Below are 27718 nucleotides of genomic sequence, written 5' to 3' on the forward strand. Positions count from 1 at the left end.
AGGTACTATATCTCTTTGTCCACACAAGCGTCCTTGCTTACTTTTAGTAGGAATACATTTTACCGATTGTAAAGTAGGGGGTTCAACTATATGGACTATAGACTCGTCCTTCTTGTCTTATTTTTATTTGTATTTTTTCTTACACAGAACGAAAGAGTGCAGCCAGATGGTGGAGTATGATAATAGCCTGTGTCTTTAAATAAAAAGAAAGGCCCTGCCCCGCCTCCAGGAGAGGCTGCTAGGAGCTGCGGACGGGCCAGGCTGCCAGCGGGCGATTGGGATACCGGGCACCGGGCACCGCTGAGCAGTCGCCGCCCGCCTCGGCCTACTCCTCTCCCGGGAGTAGGAGTCGCAGCGCTCGGACCCGGGAGCGGCGGCGCCGGAGTCCGCGCACCGGGCATGGACGCGCCGGGGGACCCGGAGGGCGCACCACCCCCAGGAGGTGACGGGGAGCTGCGCGACGGGGACGCGCCTCGGAGGCTCGGGTCTTGTCTCTTTCACTTGAAGTAGCTTGGTTTGTTGCTGAGACAACGGGAAAAGCTGGGACCTGGCTGTAGGGTTCGGACAGCGAACTTGAACCCTCTTGGAAGGGGTTCAGGTTCGGGGACTGGAGTTGGTGTGGTCTCTACTGTCTTCTCTCCGGCTCTGCTTTCACCGGCCGTGTTTACGAATGCATTCTGCTAAGAAAGCATTACAAGTGGAGGCCCCACTGTTGTTCCCAACTTTTTAAACTTCCTCTCAGTTCCCTTTCTCATCCACTGCAAACATTTTACAAAAATTCTTAAGACTTCCTCATGTGGCACAGATTCTTTCCACCTGCACCGCAAAGACAAACTGAAAAACTGAGCAAACCAAACATGTTTTCCTTACTTAAACTTCTTTTTCCTTTTTTCCTCCAAACCATTTAATTTAAAAAAATGCCTGATAGACTGGCTGGGTGGGTGTTTGAAACTGAGTTATAGACCAGGTGTCTTTAAGTTAAATGAAAATTTAGTCCTTGGAGTAAGTATTGAATTAATCACGGTGAAAGGTCAGTAATTGGTGTGAAAAACCAGTAGTGATTTACAGATCTGTGGGATTGGCCTTCCTGGAGTGTCCCATTGTAATTTGCCATTTGAATTTTTTAGTTTCCCCTTATTCTTCACTTAACGTCAGTACTGCCCTACAGTGCTTAGTAAACAGCTAACCTGACAGGCCTGAAACATGAAGTTCATGTAACAAGTGAAGCGAGGAGCTGGAGAAATCACATTCTACTTGAGAGCAGTACCCTTTGGAGGGTACCTTGTTCCCTGATCCTTCTTGAATGTATTTGAGGTGAAAGAAATAGGCCTTACGGTGAAGGCAAAACAGCAGATGGTTTGATAAGTTCTGTACTGAAATTCTAACAGGGAACACTGTGTCAATGAAAGTGATATGTTTTCACAATGGCAGTAATGTACAAGGATTGTGTTGCATGTGGTCACATGTGCTATATTGAAAATAGCCCTTAGTTCAGTAAATGTTATCTTCAGAGTACATAGTCTGTGCACGGAAGTGACATTTGTGTACTCTAATCAGTAGTACATGCCTGTAATTGCAGTGTGTTTGCATTGAAGGTGATGACCCTGCACCAAGTGCAAGAGGGACACCCAGCCGTCTTTCGAGAGAACAGCTTTTTATCCTGATATCGGCAGCTTCCATGAACTTGGGCTGTATGATGTCCTATTCCATCCTTGGACCCTTTTTCCCCAAGGAGGTGAGACATTTTCATATCCTTATGAATTCTTCATTTTAAAACGCCTTTTGAATTATTTAATTTTACAATATGTAAAATGTAAAGATTTGCATATAGCAAAGATGATGTAGAGAACTTTAGCCAACAGAAGACTTTTTATAGAATATTTGATGCCAGAAAAAAGAAGATCCAGTCAAAAAGAACATCATTTTGGGAGGTAACTCATCTAAATATAATTGACCTTCTTTGCTTACTATGTAGTTTGATTAACCTTTATTTGGTTTCTGCAGTTGAAAAAAAAAAGGGCTGTGCTGTATAACTGAGAATTTAATGTTACTGCAAAAGGTCCTGGTTAAGACAGTAAAGGAAATCGTGGTTCACTTAAATTCTCTTTTCTGACTTGAATTTCTTGTGAAATCTAGAGGCAGTGTTTGTGCCATGGAAAAGTTCTGATTAATCTTGACTAGGTCCTTCTAATCATAGCCTTTTACATGGTGTTACAGTCAATAGAGCAGTGGTCGCCAACCTTTCGGACCTCACAGACCACCGGTTGGTTACTGCTGCATAGATAATGGCACAGACTCAAAGGTCCTAGAGCCGTGGTCGGCAAACTGCGGCTCGTGAGCCACATGTGGCTCTTTGGCCCCTTGAGTGTGGCTCTTCCACAAAATACCACGGCCTGGGCGAGTCTATTTTGAAGAAGTGGCGTTAGAAGAAGTTTAAGTTTAAAAAATGTGGCTCTCAAAAGAAATTTCAGTCGTTGTACTGTTTATATTTGGCTCTGTTGACTAATGAGTTTGCCGACCACTGTCCTAGAGGATCCACCAGGAATCCGGAGGCTGATTGGACAGAGTGTGAAAGGCGTGGTCCTGGCTTGGCGGAGGGGAGGTAACATGCCCACGTGTTTTATTTGGTGTTCTTTGCCCAAGCCTCAGTGCACTGGCCTCTCTCAGCCCTCCAACTGCCTTGATAACATGTAGAATGATAACTTCCTTCTGTGTACCACAAGAGAGGATAAAGATAGCTTCTCTGCTAAAGAACAATAACACTTTGTACCCAGCCAGTGCTGTTTCATTTCCTGCGTTCTTTCCCACACATTTAGCCCAGCAGCTCTCCACAGTTACTCCGTACAGAAGATAGGCAGAGGAGTGAGACTCTCATCATGTTGTAAATGAAGAAACAGACTCAGAAGTTCAGTGTCTGACCCAGTCTGGTTCTGTTCACTGAATGGGAGTGGACGGCTTCACGACTTCCCATTCTCGAGTGTGCGAGGCTTTCGATGCGAGGGCAGGAAAAAGATCAGGAAAAGGTCTCTCTCTTGTCTGTCCATTGGGAGTGAAAACATGTTTGTTTGTTTTTGTTTGTTTTTTTTAAATTGCAGGGTATTTGGACATCCTTTAAGAAAAGGGTGTACAAAATGTTACGAGACTTTAGAGCAGCGGTCATGACCCACAGGTTGAGAACCGCTAGCAGGGTCGCCTAAGACCATCGAAAACACAGATATTTACATTACGATTCATAACAGTAGCAAAATTACAGTTATGAAGTAGCAACAACAATAATTTTATGGTTGGGGGTCACCACAACATGAGGAACTGTATTAAAGGGTCGCGGCATTAGAAAGGTTGAGAACCACTGCTTTAGAGGAAGAGTTGGTTCATTTTACCATGGGTGAGGGTGGGGGCTGGAGAGGGAAGGGCAAGAAGGGTGGTACTGGAAGTGACTTCACAGGATAAATCTAAGGCGGGTCTTGAGAAATGTTAGTTCCCCAGAAGAAAAACAGGCGTGGTGTCCTAGGAAGCAGCTGAGAGAGTCACAGGATTCTCAAAGTAAATCCCATGTTCTTGGGGAACAGCAGACAACCTGGTGTAGCTGGGGCCCGGAGCAGAGCGAGGTCTGATTGGAGGCAGAGGACCTGAGGAGGCAGGTTGGAAGTAGAATACAAGGGCCCTCACATGCATGCCAAAGATTTAGTCAGTGAGATGTTATCAGAGGTGTCTGAGCAACACAGAGTGGCCTGGCCAAACTTGGGTTTTGGGAAAAAATAATGATGACTGGAGCCTGTGGAATTAAGATGCAGAAGAACTGGAATAAGCGGACCAACAAGTTAAAAGGCCATTTCCTGAATCAGGTGGAACTCAGTGAAATTAATGTTAATATTTTCTTAATGGAACACAGACAAAGGAAAACCAGGAACTAACTCTTTCTCTCTCTCTCTCTCTCTCTCTCTCTCTCTCTCTCTCTCTCTCTGGGTTACTTTTAAAAATATATATATTTTATTGATTTTTTTTTTTTACAGAGAGGAAGGGAGAGGGATAGAGAGTTAGAAACATTGATCAGCTGCCTCCTGCACACCCCCTACTGGGGATGTGCCCACAACCAAGGTATGTGCCCTTGACGGGGATCAAACCTGGGACCCTTCAGTCCACAGGCTGACGCTCTATCCACTGAGCCAAAACCGGTTAGGGCGTGTGTTATGTTTTTTATTTAGTTTCTTGCTTGCAGAAGGGAAGGCTGAAGAAAAGACAGAGGTAGGAGAGAGAGCATTATAACTTAAAAAGGCGTAGATATGAAGAGTGAGCTCTTCCTTTTCATTTCATATTGAAGCCTTATGCCCTGCCCAAACTTACCCTTCCTCCTGTAGGGTTTGTCATCTTTCCTATTAGCCAGAGTTGATTAGGCAAAGGGAAGACAGGGACCCTCTTAAATTCTGGGACAGGATTCCTGTTTCTACTCCTTCTTCTGGCACCCTCCTCCTTTGTCTGAGGATTACATGTAAACCAAAAATTGCTTTGCATAGCTGTTCTCGCTTTGCTAATGTGAAGCAGGATCCATGCTCTAAAAGTACTCAGCTGCTGCTGTGGTGGTTCTAGGACATCCTGTCACCACCATCCTGTTTCCACAGAGAATGTGGGAACATGCACACAGTGGAAACTGTCATGGCTACAGTGACCAGAAACTTTGAAAGTCTGTGTCCTCATCTAGTAAATGGGACTAAAAATCCATCCCTTATTTAATTGTTCTTAGATACCATGTAAAACAGCCCTAATAGGATTCTGGCTCATAGTAAGGGTCCAATAAATTTTAGTTGTTATAACCATTACATATTTTCTTCCAGACTCCAGAACTAAATACTTAGAACTTTAAGCAAAAAACATGATAATGTCACTTGGCCCATGAATGTTCTTTCTACATCTTCATTGACCCCTTTGGTGATACCTTCTTTTTGAGATACCTGTTTTAGTTCGCTAGGGTTGTCATAATAAAGTATCACAAAGTGGGTGACTTAAACATCAGACATTTATTGTCTCACAGTTCTAGAGACTAGGAGTCCAGGATCAAGGGGTTGGCAGGGTTGGTTCCTTCTGATGGCTGAGAGGGAAGGGCCTATTCCAGGTCTGTCTCCTTGGCTGTGTCTCTTCACATGGTCTTCCCTCTATGGCTATTTCTGTGCCCAAATGTCCCCTTTTTATAAGGATGCAAGTTATTTTGTATTAGAGCCAACCCACTGACCTAGTTTTAACTTGATTACCTCTGTAAAGGCTCTATCTCCAAATAAGGTCATATTCTGAGATACTGGGAATTCGGACTTCAAAGTACATGAAGTTTGAGGAACACAATTCAACTCATATACTACCTGACCTTTGTGTAATAGACATGTCGACTTCATGTTCCAGTCTACGTAGAGCACAACCTTTGCTAGGATGTCATCAATGGTGTCTTTTACAATGATATCTCGCTTGTCTCCACACCATTATCTCATGTGGTTATTAGTAATGGCAGAGGAATGGCTGATTCTGAGTGCTTTAGATCCAACCTCTCCACTCTCTCCTGCCACCAGGTACTAGGGACCAGGGTGAAAAAAACAAATATTAGAACAGAAGATACTTCTAGTGCTTTTATCACTTAGAAAATTACAAGGGTTTTAGAAGTTCTGTACCAGGAACAGGGGCAAAGGCCAATATACATATTTTCACAGATATCATAAAGGAAGTATGTCAAGATTAGCTGTTCACTCAGTTCATGGATGAAGTAGAGCCCACATTTCTTCAGCTACAATGTTTTGCTTTTGTTTATACTTTTTTATACTTTCTAATTCTTTTTTTTTTTTTGTCAGCTAAAGCAAACAAACTTTTTTTAAGGGGGGAAGAGGCTTTATTGAGTTATAATCAATATACAAAAAAATTGCACACATTTAATATATCTATCTTGATGAGTTTGGACATATGCATATATCTGTGATATCATCACCACGATCAAGATACTAAATATATTTATCACCTACAAATATTCCCTCGTGTTCTTTTGTGAGTTTTTTAATGTTTATTTTCCCTTCTTGTTTTTTTTTTTTTTTTATGTGATAACAACATAACATGAGCTTATCTTGGTTAACAGAAACTTTATACCCAATGAATAATAATTTCTCACTTCCCCCTTCCTGAAGCCCCTGACAACCATTTTATTTCTGCTTCTGACTATTTTAGATTCCTCAGATAAGTGGAATCATGCAGTATTTGTTCTCCTGTTTCTGGCTTTTTTCACTTAGCGTAATTTCCTCAGCGTTTATCCATGTTGTTGCAAATGCCAGGATTTGCTTATTTTTTAAGGCTGAATAATATTCCACTGAATGTATATACTACATTTGTTTTATCCATTCATTTGTTGATAGACTTTTGGATTGTTTCTATATCTTAGCTATTGTGAAAAATGCTGTAAATATCTCTTTCAGACACCACTTTCAATTCTTTTGCTATATACTCAGAAGACAGATTGCTGAATTATATGATAGTTCTTTTTTTAATGTTTGAGCATGATGAGTGAATTATTTTCATGTCAGACTAGGTTTTAGTATAGTTTTCCTTACTTCTCCATCCTATTTATTTTATAATAATAATTTTTTAAATTGCTGCACAGATAAAGGTTACAAGATGATGCTTATATCTAATAGCTCCATTTTTTTACACTGATGCAAATTTATCTTTCAAACTCGATTCCTTTTCAATTTTTTTTTTTAAGGCTGAAAAGAAAGGAGCCAGCAATACAGTTATCGGGATGATCTTTGGATGCTATGCTTTGTTTGAACTGCTGGCCTCTTTGTTCTTTGGAAAATATGCAAGTATTAAAGTTCATATGAACATTTCAATTTTAAAAATTATACTATGAGTTATTCTAATTTATCTGTCTAGAATTTCCATTGTTGCAGAAATAACCACCATTATACTTTATGAATTGTGCCACTGTTGACAGTTGCATTCTTAGAGTTGACTGATTTTTAACTTCTTTCATGGTTTAAGAAATTTATGTTTTTATTCTATTAAAGAATTACTATAGTAACTGCTTATATCTTTCCCAAATTGTATATTTCCTGATAAAGCATATTTGTTTATGTCAATATATAGACTTGTAATAGTCATCAATTTACCACTTTCTTTGACATTTATTGTAGCTTGTACAGATTGGAGCAAAATTTATGTTTGTATCAGGAATGTTTGTCTCAGGAGGGGTCACAATTCTCTTTGGGTAAGTCATGTTTTGATATGTTTGGGAGCTTCAACATGTGGCATAATCTATCTTCAGTTTAAAATGTTAATGGATCCTTTACATCAGTCAGTACCACAGGTTGTTGAGTGCCCTGCATGTGACTAATGATGAAGGGAGTTGGGTGATGTAGAAAACAGCATGAGTGACATTGGTTTTAAGAAAAGAATCCTCTAGGGGATGGATCACCCATAAAATGACTATGTTCAGAAGTGAGACACAGAAATTTTTTGGCTCCAGCAAGAGAATAAGTTTCTTACCTAGAAAATCAGCTAAAGAAAATCAGAATACATATACTAAAATAATTTTATCAAGCATCTTTCTTAAATTCCTGGTTTTGCTTTCCTCTTCTTGTGCTTTGTTCTTGGATAGAGTCTACCCTTGTGATGGCAAAATGGCGCCCAGCAGCCACTTTCCTAATAGCTTCTAGCAGAGTTACAGAATGGAGTTCCACTGGCCAGATCTTTGTTGATGACCCATCACTGCATCGAGGTCACTGTAGCCAGGGAAGAGAATGCACTGATTAGCCAGGCCTAGTCCTGTGCTCACTTCTGAACATGGGAGCAGAATGGTTTCCCCTATTGCTATTTGGAGAAAAGGGAAAATAAATCCAGAGGCAAGACTTTGAAAGTTCTTAAGCTTATACAACCATAGTGGCAAATCATATGGAGAAGTTTAAACAAGTTCTTGGGGAACATAGATGAGTGATAAGAGTTTGGTGAGATTGTGATGAAATAGCTAAGGAAAACCATATTAAATTAAGTGTTTTTTAAATTGTTCTTTTTGTGTGGGGTGTCTTCTATTTTCTGTATTCACTATATTTGAAGGTTTGAGCCCCACTATGGCTCACACCTGAAACTAAGAATCTTCTATATTGGTTCTTGTCAGAGTGATGCTTTATTTTTCAAAAGGCCTACCGTATTTAGTATTATTTAGGGTGCCAGTTATGTCAGCAGAAAAAGGCAATTAAATTCTGATTATGCTTCATATTGGTACCCCCCCCCCAAAGAAGGTAATTCTTCTACTCAAAGTATAACATAGCAACTTTAAAAAAATTTACATTCTAAAGAGAATATTATTTATATTCTAATAACTCTAGGTGAGATACTGCTCTTTTCAGTGAGTACAGTTAAGAAGGAAACAAATAGAAACTAACTTGGCCCTAGCTGGTTTGGCTCATTAGATAGAGCATCAGTCTGCAGACTGAAGGGTCCCAGGTTCTATTCCGGTCAAGGACACATTCCCGGGTTGCAGGCTTGACCCCCATTAGGGAGTGTGCAGGAGGCAGCTGATCAATGATTCTTTCACATCATTGATGTTTCTATGTCTTTCCCCTCTCCCTTCCTCTCTGAAATCAATAAAAATATATATATTTTTAAAAAGAAACCAGCTTGGCATTTGAGACTTGTTTTATTCTCTTTTAGTTTATTGGACCAAGTTCCAGACGGACCGATATTTATTGCTATGTGTTTTCTAGTGAGAATAACAGATGCAATAAGCTTTTCTGCAGCAATAACTGCATCTTTTTCTATCCTCGCAAAGGCTTTCCCAAATCATGTGGCTACAGTACTGGTACGTATTTTATATATTTTTTCCTGTTTTACCTTTAGTGTAGGCTAAAATGTTTGTTTCACCTTCCAACTTAAAGCTGGGGTCCATTCTACTAGACATGCTTTTTTTTTTTTTTTTTACGAACTGTGTTTGTTACCTTTTACCTTAGTTTGTACTTCCAGGAGCAGTCTGTCAATAAATGTATCAGTCTTACTTAGGTCTCTTCCTGGGCTTAGAATCCTCTGAATGGGCAGTTTGACAGGTAAATGTGGTCCAAGCCAAATATTCTTTTTGCCACTTTTATTTTTAAATACCTTCCTAGTAGTATTTTGCTCTCTCTCCGTAGCTGAGATTGGGGCTCAGCTGCCTGAAGCGTTCCTCTGGGTTAGAGAAGACTCAATTTGTAGAGTCCTTTCTCCACTTTTCCAAGATTCATGGGAGAGATGTTAGCAATTATCTTGAAGTTTGTAAATGCTTCTGTGCTGTCTGTGGAGTACCCTCCTATTTTGCTGTAAAAACCCAGACCCTGGTCGCATCGTGTTGATGTATGTCTCATACACTACCTAGGTACCTAGACATCTGGTATTAGTGACACGCCAGATTCCTGTCCCAGCTCTTGGCGGCTGCCTGCCTGACCCCAGGCAGGCTTTCCCATAGCTCTCTCCTTGGACCCATGCATCTCTGAAGACCTGGTGTGTACAGAGACCAAATGTCACCACAGAGCCTATAATTGTCCTCTAGAGCGCGGGTCTGATCAGTTTAGTACCAAGGACTCCTTCATTTACCCATATAAAATAATATATCTGGATAGGCTTATTTTAGGATAGGCTCATTCTATAGTCATTGCCACACAGTGCTGGCCATTGTGGCAGGTATACTGTTTACATTTCCCAGGAATATATTTCTCAAAAAGGATTCAGAAGACTAGTCTGTTGACATGCTCTGCAAAACAGGATTTTGTGGCTAAACATGTTTAGAGTGTGCATATGCTGTCCATTTCACATCAGTGTGTTAAGACTGAGAAATTCTATAGTAGAGATAGTTTATTTAATGTTCCACAACTCGATTTGACTATGGAACCACTTTTGACTCTTAAAGAACTGGTGCTTTATGGAACACTCTGGAAAGTGTTGCCCAAGAAATTCCTATGATGCAACAGTCCTTTGGATTTTTTGATCAGCAGGGCAGGCCAAGTTTCTATGTAAAACTGCAGCCAAAAGGTAACGGCCTAACATGGTAGTTGACCTGGATAACATTATTGCGAGAAAATGTAGGATTTCTGTATTCGTTATGAAATGTTGAAAGTTATTAGTGGACTACTTTTGTTTCTTCTCTGAGGTCTGAGAATTTTAGGTTGCAAGCCATGGGTCTCTGTATAAAACCCCTAAACTAGATTGATTTTAAATGGTGCAATTTCTGTAAGAGTTCTGCAATAGCAAACTATTTTTCCCATTGCACTGTTTTGTTTAACAAAACATTTTTACATGGTACAAAATTCACAAGTTACAAAGGGAAATATAGGATACTAGAGGCCCGGTGCACGAGATTCGTGCACTCGGGGGGTTCCTTAGCCTGGCCTGCACCCTCTCATAGTCCAGGAGCCCTCAGGGGATGCACATCCTTAGTGCTGCTGCAGAGGCGGGAGAGGCTCCTGCCACCACTGCTGCGCTCGCCAGCCATGAACCCGGCTTCTGGCTGAGCGGCACTCCCCCTGTGGGAGCACACTGACACCTAGGGGCAGCTCCTGCATTGACCATCTGGCCCCTGGTGGTCAGTGTGCATCATAGCAACTGGTCATTCCGTCGTTCGGTCAATTTGCATATTAGCCTTTTATTATATAGGATAGTAAATATATTCTATATATTACTATTCCTCAGTCCCCATAGACACTCCTGTTGTCCAGGCACCCAGACCAACATCGTTCCCCCAGAAGGCAACAGATATTACAGATTTCTTCCCAAGCAATTCCATGTATTCATGTACACACACACACACACACACACACACTGAGAGAGCATGTTTTCCTCCATTTTCTTTACACTATGGTACCATACTCTGTCTTACTTATTACATGAACATTGAAATTAGCTTGGAGCCTGGCTGGCATGGCTCAGTGATTGAGCGTCCACCTAGGCCAGTGGTTGGCAAACTCATTAGTCAACAGAGCCAAATATCAACAGTACAATGATTGAAATTTCTTTTGAGAGCCAAATTTTTTCAACTTAAACTATATAGGTAGGTACATTGTTATTAACTTAATTAGGGTACTCCTAAGCTGGCCATTGCTAAAAACTCAAGGGGCCAAAGAGCCGCATGTGGCTCGTGAGCTGCAGTTTGCTGACCATGGACCTAGGAGGTCACAGGTTCGATTCCCGGTCTGGGCACAAGTCCAGGTTGCGGGCTTGATCCCCAGTGTGGGGGTATGCAGGAGGCAGCCGATCAATGATTCTCTCTCATCATTGATGTTTCTGTCTCTTCCTCTCCGTTCCTCTCTGAAATCAATAAATTAAAAAAAATAGAAATTAGCTTGGAGATCTTTCTATATCTATATATGAAAAGTTCCTCATTCTTTGCTTCTCTTTAATGACTGTGTAGTACTTCCCTGTATGTATAACCTAGTTTATTTAAATTGATGAATATTTACATTGTTTACATCTTTTGCTGTTGCAAACAGTGCTACAAATATAAGCTTGTACATATGCCATATCACATCTTTATGGCTATATCTGTAAGTTTGATTCCCAGAAGTGGCATTCTTGCTCAGAGAATGTGTGTATTTGTAATGGTTGATTTGCCAAGTTGCCCCTGTGGTGTACACTCACCAGCAATGTCCAAAGGTGCTCTTTCCTCAAATTCTTGGAAGTGTGGAGAGCTAGACAGGCGATAGGGAAACATTGGTATCTTTAAATGTTCAAATCTTTGAAAAGCGAAGGTGAGCTTCTTTTTACATGCCTAAGAGCTTTGCATATCATTTATGTGTCAACAGTCTCTTTATAGCCTTTTCCCATTTTCCTATTAGGTTTTTTTCTTTCTTTTCCCTCTTTGAATTGAAGTAACTCTCTTGATATATTTGGGAAATTAGTCCTTTGTCAGTATTTTTTCTCTATTCTTTGTCTTTTGTTGTGTTTTTCCTGTTTTCATATAATCAGATTTATCAATCTTTTCTTTTGCGTTTTCTGAGTTTTTGTGCCCTAATTAGAAAACCTTCCTTACCATAAGGACTAAAGAACAAAAAACTCCCATATTTTATTTTTTAGTGCTTTTATGATTTCAAAATATATGTTTAAATTTGGGGTCCATCTTGAGTTTGTGTGTATGTGTGTGTAAATTGTGAAGTGGATAGAATTTTTTCAGATAGTTCCCACTAAACCTTTATTTGTTACATTTTCAATCAAAATATATTAACTCATTTTTTTTTCCTCAATTTTAGGGAAGTCTTGAGATTTTTTCTGGACTGGGACTAGTGCTAGGGCCTCCTTTAGGTGGCTTCTTGTATCAATCCTTTGGCTATGAGGTGCCTTTTATTTTGCTTGGATGCATAATTTTGCTGATGGTACCATTCACCATGTACATTTTACCTAGTTATGGTAAGACTATATTTGTTACTCACTTTAAGAATCTTTTGGTATTTGCATGCCTTTGTAGATCAATTTAATGTATACTCACTTTTATTTTATATAATCAATGGTAGATTTTTAGAGCACCCTGAAATAACTGATTCTGTTTTTCAGAAAAATCCTATAGGCAATCAGTTGATATAAATGTCTATACATCAGAAATTTTTCTGACCTTTAGAACTAGCAAATATTTAATTTCTGATCATAAAACATAGCCATATGCAGTGCCAACCAAAGGTCATCTTGGACTTAATTAAAGATTCAGAATGACAAGTTACATGTACCACACATGGCACTATCTTCTTAGAAGGCCACATAAGATAGGAGGGCAAGGTCACACCTTCCTTCCCAGTGGTCCTTGCAGCTACCTGTGCAACACAGCCAGGTGCAAGGACACCAGGCCACAGCAGGCAGTGATGGGAGTCATCCTGGCTTCAGAGCTTCATGCCCAAAGGAGTTAGCATATCCTGTAACAACTCCATGGCACCACTTCCAGGGCCTCCACAATCACACTCAGGGAGGCACAAATACCTCACCAGGTACTTACAGTTTGTTTATAGTTCCTTCAGTTCAAATGAAATTCGCCAGGCCAGGGTACTTTGTATTGTGAGCAAGATTGCCTCGTAACACAGTTGGCCTTTTATCCTTGTCAGCTTACTAGGGGAACAGAGCAAGAGTTCACATGGGAGCTGGAGAGACAGAGCGAGAGAGGCACCATCATTCACCCTGAAACATACGGCGGGGCCTGTCCTCTTCCTAAGACCAGTAACACGGCAGCCAGGGTGGTTTCTATAGACCAGCGCCTAGGCCGTGCTCCCACTCGGGTGTCAGATGAACACTCAACTGATAACTAAGCAACTGACACCACGTCAGATTCTCATGCAGCAGGGAAAGAGTTTTATTGACCCTTTATCGCACTGTATAAAGAAAAAAGACCTTGCTTATAGTTAAAGGTAGGACATGGCATTGAGAACTTCTGTGATTGGGTGCTGGACTGGCCCCAACATCTGTTACTCCGTGAGTCCCAGCCTGCTCTCCTCCTTTCCTCCCCTCATGCCCGATCTTGGTATCCTTTGCAGCCCCCTCTAACCGCCACCAGCCTAGTTGCGTGGTACTTGTTTCTCTCATATTTGTCATTCCTCAATTAAAATTTCCCTGCATCTTCATTGAACTTAAGAAAGCCCAGCTAGCTGTATTTTTATGAACAAAATTGGTTTGACAAACTTACTCTTCATCTACAGAAGGACCTTTTAGTTAGATTGAGTGGGAGAAAATGGTATAAAAATTTCTAAGACTGATAGTGTTAAGGCTGTAAGTATGGCCATTGAGTGATTTTTAAAATTATTGCTTTAGGAGAGCTTAAAGATAGAAGCTAGAAAATTAACTCTTTTTTTTTTTATTTTGTTGACATTAGCAGACTTTTGTGTTCTACTCCACTCATTTATCTCCTACTAGACGCCCAGACAATGTGACTTTAGCTTTGGGTGGCTAAGAGTCAGCTATGATCCCAACCTCTCCCTCATCCTTTATATCTGTTCATCAAGTCCTCTCTTCTGTACTGCTCTAAAGAAATATTTCTGACACAGTCATGGACATGTCAATCTTCCTATTAAAAATTCATAAATCTATAACATGTGAGCTTTATCCTGAAAGCCATTAAAAGCTGTTGTTAGATTTCAGCAGGGGAGTCACGTGCGCTGGAGTATGTCTCCCTGCCATGCTGACTGCCCTTATTTATCCTTCAAAACCCAATTTGTTACCTCTTTCGGCAAGTTTTTCTGAACCTTCTCAATTATTAGATCAAATGCCGAGTAAGTACTGCCACAGTGCTCAGTATTTTTTCTGCTCCCTCACACCTGAGGGTTACCCCACTTCCCCATCTCTACAGGGAGCTTGCTGTGGCAGGTGTTGCCAAGCAGGGAATCGCACCCCTCTAAGAAGAATATATCAGAATTGGGGAGAGCAGAGAGAGTACCCGAGCAGCTTGACAGAGCGCCCCAGGTAATTCTGCTGTGTGCCTCTTGAAGCAATTATCACTCTAAGTTTTCATTATTTGAGCTTCTTCAACAGCTTCATTAAATTCATTATATGTTTGTTTTCACAGACATTCTTAGTATTTTGGTAACCCCGTTTCACACTTTGGATTTAGAGAAGGGACCATTTATGCCACAACAGTTTGTCTTATACCATAACTTCATAATACCTTTTATATGCACCATAAATTTAACTGATTTAAGTCGGTATTTTATCATTTATATCTTAAAGGTGACTAGTAAATACCTTTAATATATAATTCAAAGTTCACACCAAGTAGTCTGCCTGCCGGCACTACCGCACGGAGCCACATGGTGGTGCTCGACCTCTTTCTAGTCTGACTGCAGGCTCCCTTAGTTGAGTGGCCTGGGCTGTACTCAGGTTTATGGTGAATATTTGGCTAATAATTAAGATACTAACACCACGGTTTAACTTTATCTCTCATATTTTGACAAAGTCTAAATGTAGCACTTATAAAAAAGCTGAACCACTCTCTGCTTTTTTCGTACTTTGCTCCATACTGGATCATTATTCAACAAGAATGTATTGAGTAATGAACCATGGTGGGTGCTATTGGAGAAATGAGGATATACAAGTGCTGATCCTGGCTCTCAAAGACCATGCTCATCCAAACTCGGCCAGGGTCACCTGTGGCCCGGATCACTGCAAAAGGCTCTAACTGGTGCCCCTGTCTTCCTTCTCCACGAGGCCATAGAGAGGCCTCTTTCAACCACAGATCTGAGTCTCGTCCTTGTTTGAAATCCATAGAGATTTCTTAGGTTTCTTAGCATATTTTACAAAGTTCTGCATAATCTTATCTCCACATTCTTCTGCAGTATGATCTCTCCCCATTGCATAGGTATCCCTGACTCCAGTATGCCCGGATTAGTCTTTGGTCCTCTTTGCTTGCTCATATCAAACTTATCCTTTAGGCACCAACTTAGATATTACTTTTGGAAATCCTTTTCTATATATTGTTTCCTGGTGCTGTGTGTGTGTGTGTGTGTGTGTGTGTGTGTGTGTGTTTTAAGGAAATGCTCGCATGTGTGCCAATAGATACCCTCTTAACTCCATCCTACCTTTCTTCACTTTTCTCTCAGGATAGAGTTTGTCCTCTTTGCCTTTGCCAAGCATTTTGCATGGAACCTGGCTCAGCAAAGATTTTCTTTAGTAAATTAATTAGAAGATAGGAAAGCCATCACACAATACCAAACAATGATGAAAATGAATTATAGCTTAAGTGTTAAAAGATATGGCATAGGCTTGAAGTGCAGCAGGAAACTAGAGAAAGGTAAAATTTGTGGAATAATCAGGGCCATAACCAGACCTTACAAAGTGAATAGATTTGAAAAATTATTAGGGGAAAAAGAAAGGAGTCATAGAATATGAATGGAGGCTTGGAAACAACCGTGCCTGGTACTGGGAACCGGGAAGTAGTGTAGGGAATGGTGGGAAAAGGAAGGTTGGCAGCCAACTGACCTTGAAAGTCAAATGTACTTTACACATGATTCAGTAGCACTGCATTCAATCCAGGGTTTTCTTTGCCAGCAGAAAATAAATTGTTGCGTTCTTTGATGAACTCCAATTCCTCCTCAGCACACACACATTGTTCCTTGATGAAGGATCTGCATTTCCCCATGCACAAAGTTAAACCTTACAGATTCTTTATTCCATCTGGGAAAGGACACGCTTGCCTCTAGGTAATAACCTATAACCTATGACCCCTTCTTCTCCTCACACTCTGATTCCTTTTGAACCTGAGACATTATTTTTTAGGAAAACTGAATGTGGCCTCTAGGTTTGAATAACTTCTGCAAACATAGGTAATAAGCAACTTTAGGCAAACTCAGAGGTGCAGTTATTTTGATGACCAGATGATGATGGCCTTACCAATGTTAGTTTTCATAAGAGGTTAAATGATAGTTAAGTAATTTTAATTACTCCAATTTCTGTTTTCATTTTACTCAGAGGAGTCTAATCCAGGTCAACACTCATTCTGGAAACTCATCAGTTTACCCAAGGTCGCGCTCATAACCTTCATCATCACCTCGCTCAGCGCCTGCTTTGGCTTCCTTGACCCTATTCTGTCTCTCTTTGTTCTGAAGAAGGTAAGCAGCCTGATTGCTGAAGAGCTCCACGTTGTAGGAAGTAGACATAATTGCTTGCCTTGGGGCCCTGCTGGGTGAGAAGTTCTCTGAGTGGCTGCAATAAATAGGCAGAATAAGAACTGCACAGTGAGGTAGCCTGTACCTTTGTTTGATGTCCCTGTAACTAGGGGTCTGATTCTGTGTAAATGAAGGAAGCCTTTCACTAAGTGGCTCAAACATTTTTCTCGTTCTTTCCAAGGCCAAGCTCGAGTCATCAAAGGTCTGGCTTGTGTATCATCCTGGCTGCTTAATAAGGACACCTTTTCTCTGCCTGTTTGAATTTCAGTGGGGAGCTTGGGGTACCCATTGGCTCATTTAATGTGAGGTGTCCTCCCTGAATCCACTGACTTTTTAGGCTATCGCATAGAATTGAATGTCTAGAGGCTATATTATATGTAGGATTGGAGGGAGGACCCCAGAGCCTCTCCATCTTTTTAGTGCTGAGAAATAAATACTGAATTCTAAAAGTTTCTTACCATAGAAATTTGTTTTTTAGATATTTTTGAAAAAGATTATTAATAATGCAATAAAGTATATTACCAAGCCTGGTAGTTAATGATACTAGAGAATTAATGTGTCAACAATGACTTTATGTGAAGCCCTAGAATTAAAAAAGCACAGTTATCAGAAATACCACCCCGTGAAGTCACTAAAGCCAGTTTTGGGTGTGTAAACTACCCCAAAAGATAAACTTGGGGCTGTAATTGTAATGCATGGCCCAAGGTTTAGAGAATAGAATACCACACTTAAGCAGTGAGCATCCAGGAGTAACACATAAGAAAACTGTTCTATGTTTGTGATGACACATCCCATTCACATCAATAATGTGTTCTTTAAGAGTCCTTTTCCTGCCCCAGGACGTTGTGTCTAAAAGTTGGTAACCATTTTTTGGTAAACCTAAGTCACTATTGTCTATCTTATAAGAAATCTTTAGAAATGTATTTTCCTATGATTTTTTTTTACCTTTCTTCTGACTTCTTATCAGTTGTTTGAACTGGTGGTTTGCTGCCAGTCCTGGTTTCCCAGCCTTTAGGGGAGGAGGGCTCCACCTTGTCCCCTCCCAGTTGTAATATCAGAAGAGGGCATATCTGGCTTTTGTATCTTGCTTTTATCTTTAAAACACTAATTTTTAGCATGAGTTAATATTTGTCATAAACATTGTTAAAATGTAGCCTGGCTCGTAATTAAATCTCCTGGGCTTAATTTAGAAAATTAGTTAAAGATATTGAGGAGAATTGCGGGGGGGGGGGGGGAGGGAGAAAGGCATTTGTATCATATTGGTAATAGTAACAGTATCAGAGTTATGTGGTAGCTTACTGTTTCAAAGCCTTTTAAAATGTGTCATACCATTGAAGTATTTATTTAAATATTGCTATCCCTTTGAGATGGGTAGAATAGATAATATCATCAATGATTTTTATATCTGTGCACTCAGTCTGTGGACAGTCAGCATCACCTGATTGCTTGTTAGAAATGCAAATTCCTAGACTTTTTGAATAAAACATTCTAGGCTTAGGGCCCAAGAACCTCTCTTAATAAATTCTCCAGGTAAATTTTATGCACTTAAAGTTTGCAAAATATTCATTTACATGTAAAAACCTATGATTCATAGAAACAAAATTATATGTTTATTGTCAAGTGTTACAAAGCAAAAATCTAGGACATCTGACCTCTGGTTAGGTGTTTGTTTTTTTCCCCTCATGAAGAAAAAGTAATCCATTGACCAATTGACAAAGTGAAGACAAAAATTAGGAAGGATACTGAGTGTTATTAATAGACTGATGGTAGATAACAAGAGCTGAAGAAATGGTAAACAGAAAAATAAATGTTTATTTTAAAAATGACTTAATCATGTACTTTTAATACAAGATTTCTTTTACAGTTTAACCTACCAGCTGGACACGTAGGACTGGTATTCCTGGGTTTGGCACTATCCTACACCATTTCTTCACCACTCTGTGGTCTACTAAGTGATAAAATGCCAGTATGTACACTTAATTTATGTTTAAGAATTGCTTTTGTATGTTTAGACCAGTAGTTTTCCAACTGTACCTCTAGAGCTCTAGAGGTCCATTGATTAGAATTGATATATTCTTTTATTTTTAAACTAGAGGCCCTGTGTACAGGAGAGCCTTTTGCCATCACCACTGCCCTGCAAGCCGTGAGCCTGGTTTCTGGCTGAGCGGCGCCCCCGCTGTGGGAGCACACTGACCACCAGGGGGCAGCTCCTGCATTGAGCGTCTACCTCCTGGTGGTCAGTACACATCATAGCAACCAGTCGTTCTACTGTTCAGTCAATTTGCATATTAGCCTTTTATTACATAGGATTTCCACTTCATTAAGGTGTAATTGACAAAATGATAGGATATTTAAAGTGTAAATCATGGTGAATTGTTATATGTATATTGTGAAAGGAGTTTCTCCATCTAATTAATTAGCACATCCATCACCTCACCTATTTATCTTTTTGGGGGAGGTGAGAACATTTAAATTCTAATATATTCAATTTTTCGAACTGATGGAGAGGTTCCAGTGTGAGGTTCCACTGACTTACAACCTGAGCAGGTTCACTTTGCGTTAGACTTTCTAAAGATAAAAAGCTACTTTAATACAAAAAAAAATGGATTGACTTTAATAATTAGGTCAGAATTCCAGAGGTTTTGGGTCTTGATCCAACAGAAAGGAGATAATTTAGTTTTCCTGTGGGAGTGAAGACCTTGGCCACATCAGTATGCATTGGTTATCCCCCTGACGGAAAGTCCCTTCTATTCTCCTTTAACTAGGTCTAAACCATTCATTCCAGATAACTAATTTACCAAACTAGTGCTGTTAGCCAACTTTTAAGCTTCTATGGCATTAGTGCTTATTTGTCAAGATCTAAAATACATGGAGATTACTAAGAAAAGCAAGTGTCTTAAACAGTGTTTTAAGCTTGGTTTTAAGACATAGTCTTACATATAACTGAGCAGCTATTATATCCCTATAATTTTTAGCCTGCATTCAAGTAGTGTATAAGGAATAATTTTAGTGGGTACTTTTTTAATAATGTAAAATTTCCAGATGTTTTACCTGCTTGTTCCTTGTAGTGACGCTTTTTAAATTGTTAGATTTGAACTATTTCATCATGTACAAATCTTCCATCCATTCCCTTTGCCAGGAATCCTTGTTTTTGCATACTCGCTGTGTTTGGGTCTATTGTCCTTGCTTTTGTATTTACTGCCTACCTATTTTCTCTTAAATGTAGAATTTTATTTTCTTCAATATATTTGGATTTTTTAATATCATGACTTACGCTCATCAGTGATTTTTAAAAAATATTCCTTGATCATGGAGGGTTTTAAGAGTTTCTTTGGTCCCTTTCTTTATCAGCATCTAAGGAAATGGTTTCTGGTTTTTGGAAACATAATCACAGCAGGATGCTACATGCTGTTAGGACCAGTCCCAGTCTTGCACATTCAAAGGTAATCTTTTCTTCTCTGTAATTTTGGTCAAATAGCATTAAGATTTTTTTTTTAATTTGGTGTGATATTGGTATCTCTTAGTATTTCAAACCTTATTATCAAAATAATTACCTTGGTTTATGATAGTATTGAATTACTCGTTAGACTGACAGTATTTATCTTACTAGAAGCTAGCAGTGGTACAAGCAAACAGGAATGCATAAGATCTGTATCAAATGAGAAATATGCTTATTCTTCCTTTGTGTTTCAACATCACACTTTTTTGTTAACACTTGTCTTTAGTTGATACTTAAAATGTTTTTTTGTTTTAAGGAAGGGAGGGACCAAATGTGGTTGTTTTTTTTTTTTGTTTGTTTGTATCATCCTTAGTATGTAGTAGCTGCTCAGTAAAGCTTGTTTTTTGTTGTTTTTTAATATTCTTATTGATTTTAGAGAAGAAGAGGGAGGGGGAGATTTCAGAGAGAGATTGAAACATCAATGATGAGAGAGAATCTTTGATTGGCTGCCTCCTGCATGCCCCCTACTGGGGACCGAGCCAGAAATACAGGCTAGCCAGTGAGCCAATCCCCAAACACCAGATAAGGTTGACTATGCAGCCCCAGCCAATCAGATATTTTTTAGTTTTCTCTTCCCTTTTCTTTATTCTTTATGCTATCAAAGCTTCCTGCCTTCTGTCCCCTTTTGCAGTCCTCAGAAAGGAGACTGTTTTTATCACCTAAATTGTCTTCATTTGGAAACAGTACTGATATCACAGGGATGCTGCAGTGTTCAGTGAGGTAATGGGTGCTAAGTAACTGGCATAGTGCTCCGCGTGGTACAAATACTAGTTTCCTGTCACTTGACCACCTCCTTCTCTGACATTTTTTAGTCAAATGAATTTCAAAGCCAAGCAATTGAAGGAAAAGCATTAGCATTGGTGTTTTCACCAGTTTTGAAAGGATTTTGCAGGTGATATAAGGCAAGTTGACTCCAGACATGTGATATATGTGACAAAAGACATTGAGATAGCAGAATGAATTGACCCCCACCCCCAAGTATAAGGAGCTAAAGGATGCGGTCACTGAATGAAATGTGACCAGATGGGAATGAGGACAGACCAGGCCTGGAATCTGTGAAAGGAACTTCTCGGGGATCCCGCCTGCCCTCCTTATCATGAAGCTTTGTGTCTCTTCAAAGGCTAATTTTTGTTTTTCTCCCAAACTCTTTTGCAGTCAACTGTGGCTGCTGGTGCTGATGTTAGTCGTCATTGGCATTTCCTCTGGAATGAGTATAATCCCAACTTTCCCGGAGATTATCAGTTGCGCCCAGTAAGTTACTTTCATTCTGTGAAGAGCTGTATTTTTAAAAAATATATTTTTATTGATTTCTGGGAGGAAGGGAGAGGGAGAGAGAGATAGAAACATCAATGATGAGAGAGAGAGTCATTGATCGGCTGCCTCCTGCACACCCCACACCGGGGATCAAGCCCACGAACCATGACCTCCTGGTTCACGCTGGCCAGGCAAGAGCTGTATTTTAAACAGGCTTTCGTGAATTTCTCAATTTTGTGAGATTTTGGACGTGTGTGTGTTTTTTTTTTTCACAATATTATATCTTTATGATATCATGTCACACACTATAGTGATATAAATAGTATGTGCAATAATGCAATAGTATAAATGATAATGTATATAGTAATAGCTAAACTGGGTTGTGGATAGAGGCTTAGCTTGGTTTATGTACAGATACACATTTAAACAACCAAAGCAAAATACAAAAGCCTTGGTATTATTCCTCTCTCGTGGAGGAGGTCCATCCAAGAGCATAGAGTGACCAGGTAAAAGGATTCTAGTACCAAATCCAATGCCTGAGGGGTTTTCCAAGCCATTCTCTCATACCAGCTGGGTGGCCTACAATTCAACTCAGTTCTGACACTGACCACCCAGAGACAGCATCAGATTGCACAGGGTTAGGGCTCAGTCCCTCAAGACTGTCCCCACTTCAGATGCCAGTCTTGACTGCCTGGCTGTCAATCACATGTTCCCATGATCCCCTCCTTGGATTTGATTCATTTACTAGAGCAGCTCACTGAACTCCAGAAACCAATTTACTTCCTAGATTATGTTTATTAACAAAGGATAATAAAGAGTAGGAATTAACAGCCAGATGAAGAGATACACATGGCGGGCTCCTAAACAAAGGAGTTCCTGTGCTCATGGGGCCTGGGCCCTGCAGGTTGGCAGGTGTAAGCGTTCCGGTTCACCAACCAGGAAGTTCTCTGAACCCTATCCTTTTGGGTTTTTATGGAAGTTTTACTGCTCCGGCATGGTTGATTAAATCGTCGACCACTGGCAATTGATTCAACCTCCAGCCCAGAGGTGAATGGTATGGAGGGGTGAGGGTAGGGGAATTGCAAGTTTCAATCCTCTAATCACAGGAACAGCTCTCCTGGCAACCGGCCACCATCCTTAAGTGTTTTCCAAAAGTCACCTCATTAAAATAACAAAGACTTCTATTGCTTTCAATCAGTTAGGACATTTCAAGGATTTTAGGAGCTGTGTGTGCCAGAAATGAACTAAGACCAAACATGTATTTCTTATAATAAATCCCAATACCACACCAGGCATTTGTCACTTGGCCAGCAGTCTCCCATTTAGCAGGCTTGATGATGTGGAACACAGCGTGAACTTGAGGGAGTTTATCCCTTCAGGGAGAACATTGGCCTGCAGGCTGTGTCAGTCAACATCTGCCCCAGGAAGAAGGAGCTGCCCCTGCATTTTCTAAAAGTCGCCCATTGTTCCCTTTAAATGCTCATCTCATTTTAAGAATTTCTTCATTACATGTTTTTCTGAGCATTTAGTGCAAACGGGTTGTGATTCTTAATGTTGTATCTTATGTATGCAACAAAATTATTTTTTAGAAAACCAGGAAGTAGACATTAGTATGAAAATTCCTTCAACTTAGATTAGCTTTTTATCTTAGAAATGGAGTCATCTTGCTGTTGGTTTTGTTCAGATTACTCCTGGTTTACCTACCTATCATACAGGTTCTTTTCTATCACACAGCTTCCCTTGCAATCACTGATACACTCGTGTCTCTCTTTGCAGTGAAAATGGATTTGAAGAAGGATTAAGTACACTGGCACTCGTGTCAGGTCTCTTCAGTGCAATGTGGTCCGTTGGGTGAGTAGCCATTGAATTCCATTCACACTGGCAAGATGGAAAATAGTGTCCCTCAGTTACAGATGAAGAAATGGAGATACCAGATGAGTTGGCCAACGGCACACAATCTATTTAGGGCAGAACCAGAGTTTTCCCTGTGCCCTCTGACTCTAAGATCATTGGTTATGCCAGCAGTTTTATATACCTAATCAAAATGGTCCCATGCATGTTGTCTTATAAAAATGATATTTTTAAAGTTCACTTATCAGAACCATATCTCCATTTTTAAAATTTATTTACTTATTTATTTTTTACTCATGTGAGAGGGATAACTGTATGCTGGCAATGTAGATATCATCCATAAATGTTTACTGAATTAAATTATCTTTATTACAAACACTGAGAAGTGTAGAGAGAATAATATAAAAATTATTTTGAATGCCTGTCTTTATTTTATTTTCGTGTAAGGCATTAACTTTTCAGAAGCAGTTATAATTGTATAATTATTTAAAAGATTTAAGCATCATCATTTTTCAGGTAGAATTATTTTCTTATACCCAATGCTATGTCCAGGAATCACCTTTTTTCTTTAGTACTTATAGTTCCAATTTAATGAAAACCTATAACTAAAGGATCATGCAACCTTTAAGAAGGATCTTACTCCCCCCCCCCCCCCACCCCCTCTCTCTCTCTCTCTCTCTCTCTCTCTCTTACTTAATACCCTTTCTTCTTTTCATTGTTAGTGCTTTTATGGGACCAACACTGGGTGGATTTCTGTATGAGAGAATTGGTTTTGAATGGGCAGCAGCTGTACAAGGTCTGTGGGCTCTGACAAGTGTGAGTAATCAATCTTTTATTTTCATTTTCTTTGTGTGGAGAAGCGTGACTTGGAGAATTGACATTAACTAGTAACTTCGATTGTTTTAAAGGGACTATGGATGGGCTTGTTTTATCTGTGGGAGTACTCAAGGAGAAGAAGAAGGTATGGTCAACTCTTGAACTTCTTTCTCCCTTTAAAGTTGGCTTGTGGCCCAACCTCATTTTGCTCAGTGGTTAGAGCATTGGCCTGCAGACTGAAGCATTCTGGGTTCAATTCATCAAGAGCACATGCCCGGGTTGCGGGCTTGATCCCCAGTATAGGGCATGCAGGAGGCAGCCGATCAATGATTTTCTCTCCTCATTGATGTTTCTACCTCTCTCTCCCTCTCCCTTCCTTTCTGAAATCAATCATAATAATAATAATAATAATAATAATAAGTTGGCTTGTGGAGAACGTGTATGCATATATGCATAACCCGTGGACACAGACAATAGGGTGGTGAAGGCCTGGGGTGGGGAGTGGGGACAGGTTGGAGGGGGTCAATGGGGGAAAAAAAGGACATATGTAATGCTTTCAACAATAAAAGATTATTAAGGGGAAAAAATAAAAAGTAAAAGTTGGCTTGTGGAAATGAAAAAGAAATCCAATTTTTCCTCCATTCCGACAGTCAGCAGATTGCTGGGTACTCTAAGCCTCAGGACTTGGTAGATACCTTTGAAGAGGTAGTTGGGCAGAGACATAGGTACTGAGTTTTTTTAGGATAAGAAATATTACTATTCTTCTTTTCTTTCCTTCAATGTAGATCAAAACTTCAAAATATCCCTGGTACAGAGGAGGAACAAAGTGCTCTCTTGCCTGATGAAAACCAGCCTTGAGAACCTTGGGAGACACAGGGTTGGGAGATGGATGTTCCTGGCCTTGAACATTAAAGTTGGAAGTTTGAAAAGTGTTCTTAATTTTACACACAGAACTCCATGAACCCACACCAGCATGCTGGAAGTGTCCATATATTTTTGGATGATCCATGATGGGCTGCACATACTGTTGTCCTGCAAAGCTGGCCTGCTGAGCCCTGGCCGGTTTGGCTCAGTGGATGGAGTGTTGGCCTGTGGACTGAGGGGTCCCGGGTTCGAGTCTGGTCAAGGGCACATGCCTGGGTTGCGGGCTCGATCCCCAGTGGGGGGGGGGGGTGTGGGAGACAGCTGATGGATGATTCTCTCTCATCATTGATGTTTCTGTTTCTCTCTCCCTCTCCCTTCCTCTCTGGAATCAATAAAGATATATTAAAAAAAAAAAAAAAAAAAAGCTGGCCTGCTGAGCCAGCCATATTTAAAGTATTACATCTGAGAAGAGTAGTTGAAAATCAACAAAACTTTGTGTTTCTAAATGATCAAACTTGGGCTTGAAGATGTTATTGACTCTAGGTCTCCTGTCTCTGTTTACTTTTTATTCAAAATGCACTGATTCTGTGAATATACCTTTGTATATTAACAAGGAAAGAAAGTATGTGAATTGACATTAACTAGTAACTTTGATTGTGTTAAAGGGATTATCGATGGGTTTAAGGGAAAGAATTGATATGCTTAAAGTTAATATAAATGACTCAATACTATGAAATCAGTTTTAAAAAGATATGCTTGATCTTTGTCCTGAGATTTCTGTTTTTGTTCAAAGGCAAATTTCCTGCCTATTATGCAAAAACTGTAACATTTCCTGGCCCTCAGTTCTTTTAAAAAATATGTATGGAAGGTAGAAGAATAGCATTACTTAAGCTTTCCATTTGTGCAACATATTTTTAATTATTATCTAGATTTATAAGTAATGCTTGATATAAAATTCATTTCCCATAATCTCTGTTTCAATTCTGCCATGTTTTAAACACACACACACACACACACACATATTTCTAGTCGATACATCCATTCCTAGAGCAGGTGATTCCACAGGAATGCTTGTATGTTAGTGAAGGGATTCCTCCGACTTCATATAAAATCCATGCTGTTGTTTGAAAAGAGAGAGAGTCTCTATTGTGCAACTCTCACACGTCCTGATCCATCTTCACGGTGTAACAGCCACATTTACCTTTTTTAAATAGAATAAATGGCTTTCTGTGCAAACATATTTACTGAATGCCTTTTCTGAACTGATCCTGTGATAATGTGCTAGAGATTTCACTGTGATCAAGATAAACACAGTCTCTGCTTTTATCTAACATATTTCAGAGGAAGATAATAGAAAAATACCAGAATCTCTATTTTAGAGAGAGGCTAGGAGGGAAAACAACGTGGTGATGTGAGAGAGGAACTGATGGGTTGATTGGGTGGGGGTCCTAATTTACTAGTAGACAAGGCTTCTCTGTCTTGTCTGGAGGTGGGGCTTTTGAACTGAGATCTGAAGTGTGAGAATGAGAGGAGAGCAGAGCACAGCATGTGCAAAGGGGCTGGAGGCGCTCAGAGATGAGACTGTGGCCTGCGCACGTGAAGTCTAGTAAGGAGAGAAGGCTGGAGAAGTGTGGAGGGGCCAGCTTTTAGGAGGCGATGCTAGATTTGATTCATGTTTCAGGAAGGTTATTGTCCGGGCATGTGGATGTGAGTGGGATGTGATTTAGCAGAGTTGGAGGGAGATCTTTGGAAGCTTTGAGAGAAACTTTAATGGTTTGGGTCAGGGATGTGGTGGTGGAAAAGGAGAGGAAAGGATGTGTTTGGAAGTGGAACCAACAAGACCTGATTTGGAGGGAAAGGGAAGAGGAATTTAGGATGATCCCCAGGTTTTGGCAGGAGGGTGAGGGTGGACGGTGGTACATCTTAGTGAGGTGGGGAAGAATAGTAGCAAAACAGATCCTGAAGGGTCAAATTAAACCATAATGTGATGCCCTTCCACACCACCAAAACGAAAAGAAAAGAAAAAAAAGTAAAGGATGACAAAACCAAGATTGAGGATGATGGAGAGCGACTTGAAGTACGACAGTTTGGGAATACTTTTTGACACTAATTGCCAAAATCAAATATCCACAAATTCCATGAACTCTTTTTTCTCCCTCTCCCCCAAATTCCCTTCAACATGAGACCCCAGAGGGTGGTCCAGTGCTCAGAGTGCATGGAGGGGGCGGGGGGGGTGCTGTCACAGATCCCCCGTTTCCCAGAACGACACCAGGAAGGAGTTTGACCCCGGCCCGCTGCATTTGTATGGGGTGCAGAACAGGTCCAGGCCTCGGTCACCCTAGCCCAGCTTCAATGCTTAAATCGCCCTGGTCCCACTTCAATGCTTTTCTTGGCAGAGCACAGGCTCTGGCAAGGTCGCCCCTCCTCCTCCCAGGGGCCTAGAATATGCGCAGCGCCTGCAGTTTCCGACGCTGCCGCGCGAGGCCGCTATTGCACCCGGCGATCTGCCGGCAGCTTCCTGCGGGGCGGCGGCTGGGCTCCCACCCCCACCACTCGGGGGGCGTCTGGATGCCCCTCAGGACCCAGGACCGACCGTCTATTACCGTTACCAGCGCTATTGACTGTTGAGAGTTCAAAGTCAACACAAAGATTCCAAGCTTTCTGGTGAGAGAACTTTTTGTTTCCATTCCCAACAGGTTGTTTGTCAATACATGCCGCCGCGGATACCAGTGTATTTAAAGACACTTTGTATGAAACTAACCTTGTCCCTTCCTCATTTTATGATCTTGCAAGTCATATTGAAATAAGTGGCCAA

The 27718-nt window shown here is 40.5% G+C and overlaps 1 protein-coding gene across 7 annotated transcripts; it reads left to right on the forward strand.

Annotated features, from left to right (window-relative positions):
• The first annotated feature begins 259 nt into the window (after window positions 1-259).
• On the forward strand, window positions 260-26143 carry SLC18B1 (solute carrier family 18 member B1). Of its 7 annotated transcripts, none has more exons than XM_054722087.1 (14): window positions 260-442; window positions 1596-1735; window positions 6731-6830; window positions 7161-7234; window positions 8795-8824; window positions 12234-12390; window positions 16423-16562; window positions 18484-18585; window positions 19971-20062; window positions 21274-21369; window positions 23149-23223; window positions 23946-24039; window positions 24132-24184; window positions 24825-26143. In XM_054722087.1, the coding sequence occupies exons 1-14, from the start codon at window positions 400-402 to the stop codon at window positions 24895-24897; spliced, it is 1269 nt and encodes a 422-aa protein (XP_054578062.1). In that variant the 5' UTR covers window positions 260-399; the 3' UTR covers window positions 24898-26143. The 7 variants fall into 7 exon arrangements, with proteins under 7 accessions (XP_054578062.1, XP_008138614.2, XP_054578063.1 ...); XM_008140392.3 differs by having other exon boundaries at window positions 261-442; window positions 6731-6826; window positions 8677-8824; XM_054722088.1 differs by lacking the exon at window positions 12234-12390 and having other exon boundaries at window positions 261-442; window positions 8677-8824.
• Window positions 26144-27718: the final 1575 nt, after the last annotated feature.

The sequence above is a fragment of the Eptesicus fuscus genome, chromosome 10 (assembly GCF_027574615.1).
Source record: "Eptesicus fuscus isolate TK198812 chromosome 10, DD_ASM_mEF_20220401, whole genome shotgun sequence".
In the NCBI taxonomy this organism is placed as follows: domain Eukaryota; kingdom Metazoa; phylum Chordata; class Mammalia; order Chiroptera; family Vespertilionidae; genus Eptesicus; species Eptesicus fuscus.

Bases quoted from the DNA above. Each gene is read 5' to 3' on its own strand.
- SLC18B1 (XM_008140392.3), top strand. From the start codon at position 400: ATGGACGCGCCGGGGGACCCGGAGGGCGCACCACCCCCAGGAG. The intron at 24,040-24,131 runs GTGAGTAATCAA...ATTGTTTTAAAG, and splicing joins GTCTGTGGGCTCTGACAAGT to GGACTATGGATGGGCTTGTT. The intron at 24,185-24,824 runs GTATGGTCAACT...CCTTCAATGTAG, and splicing joins TACTCAAGGAGAAGAAGAAG to ATCAAAACTTCAAAATATCC.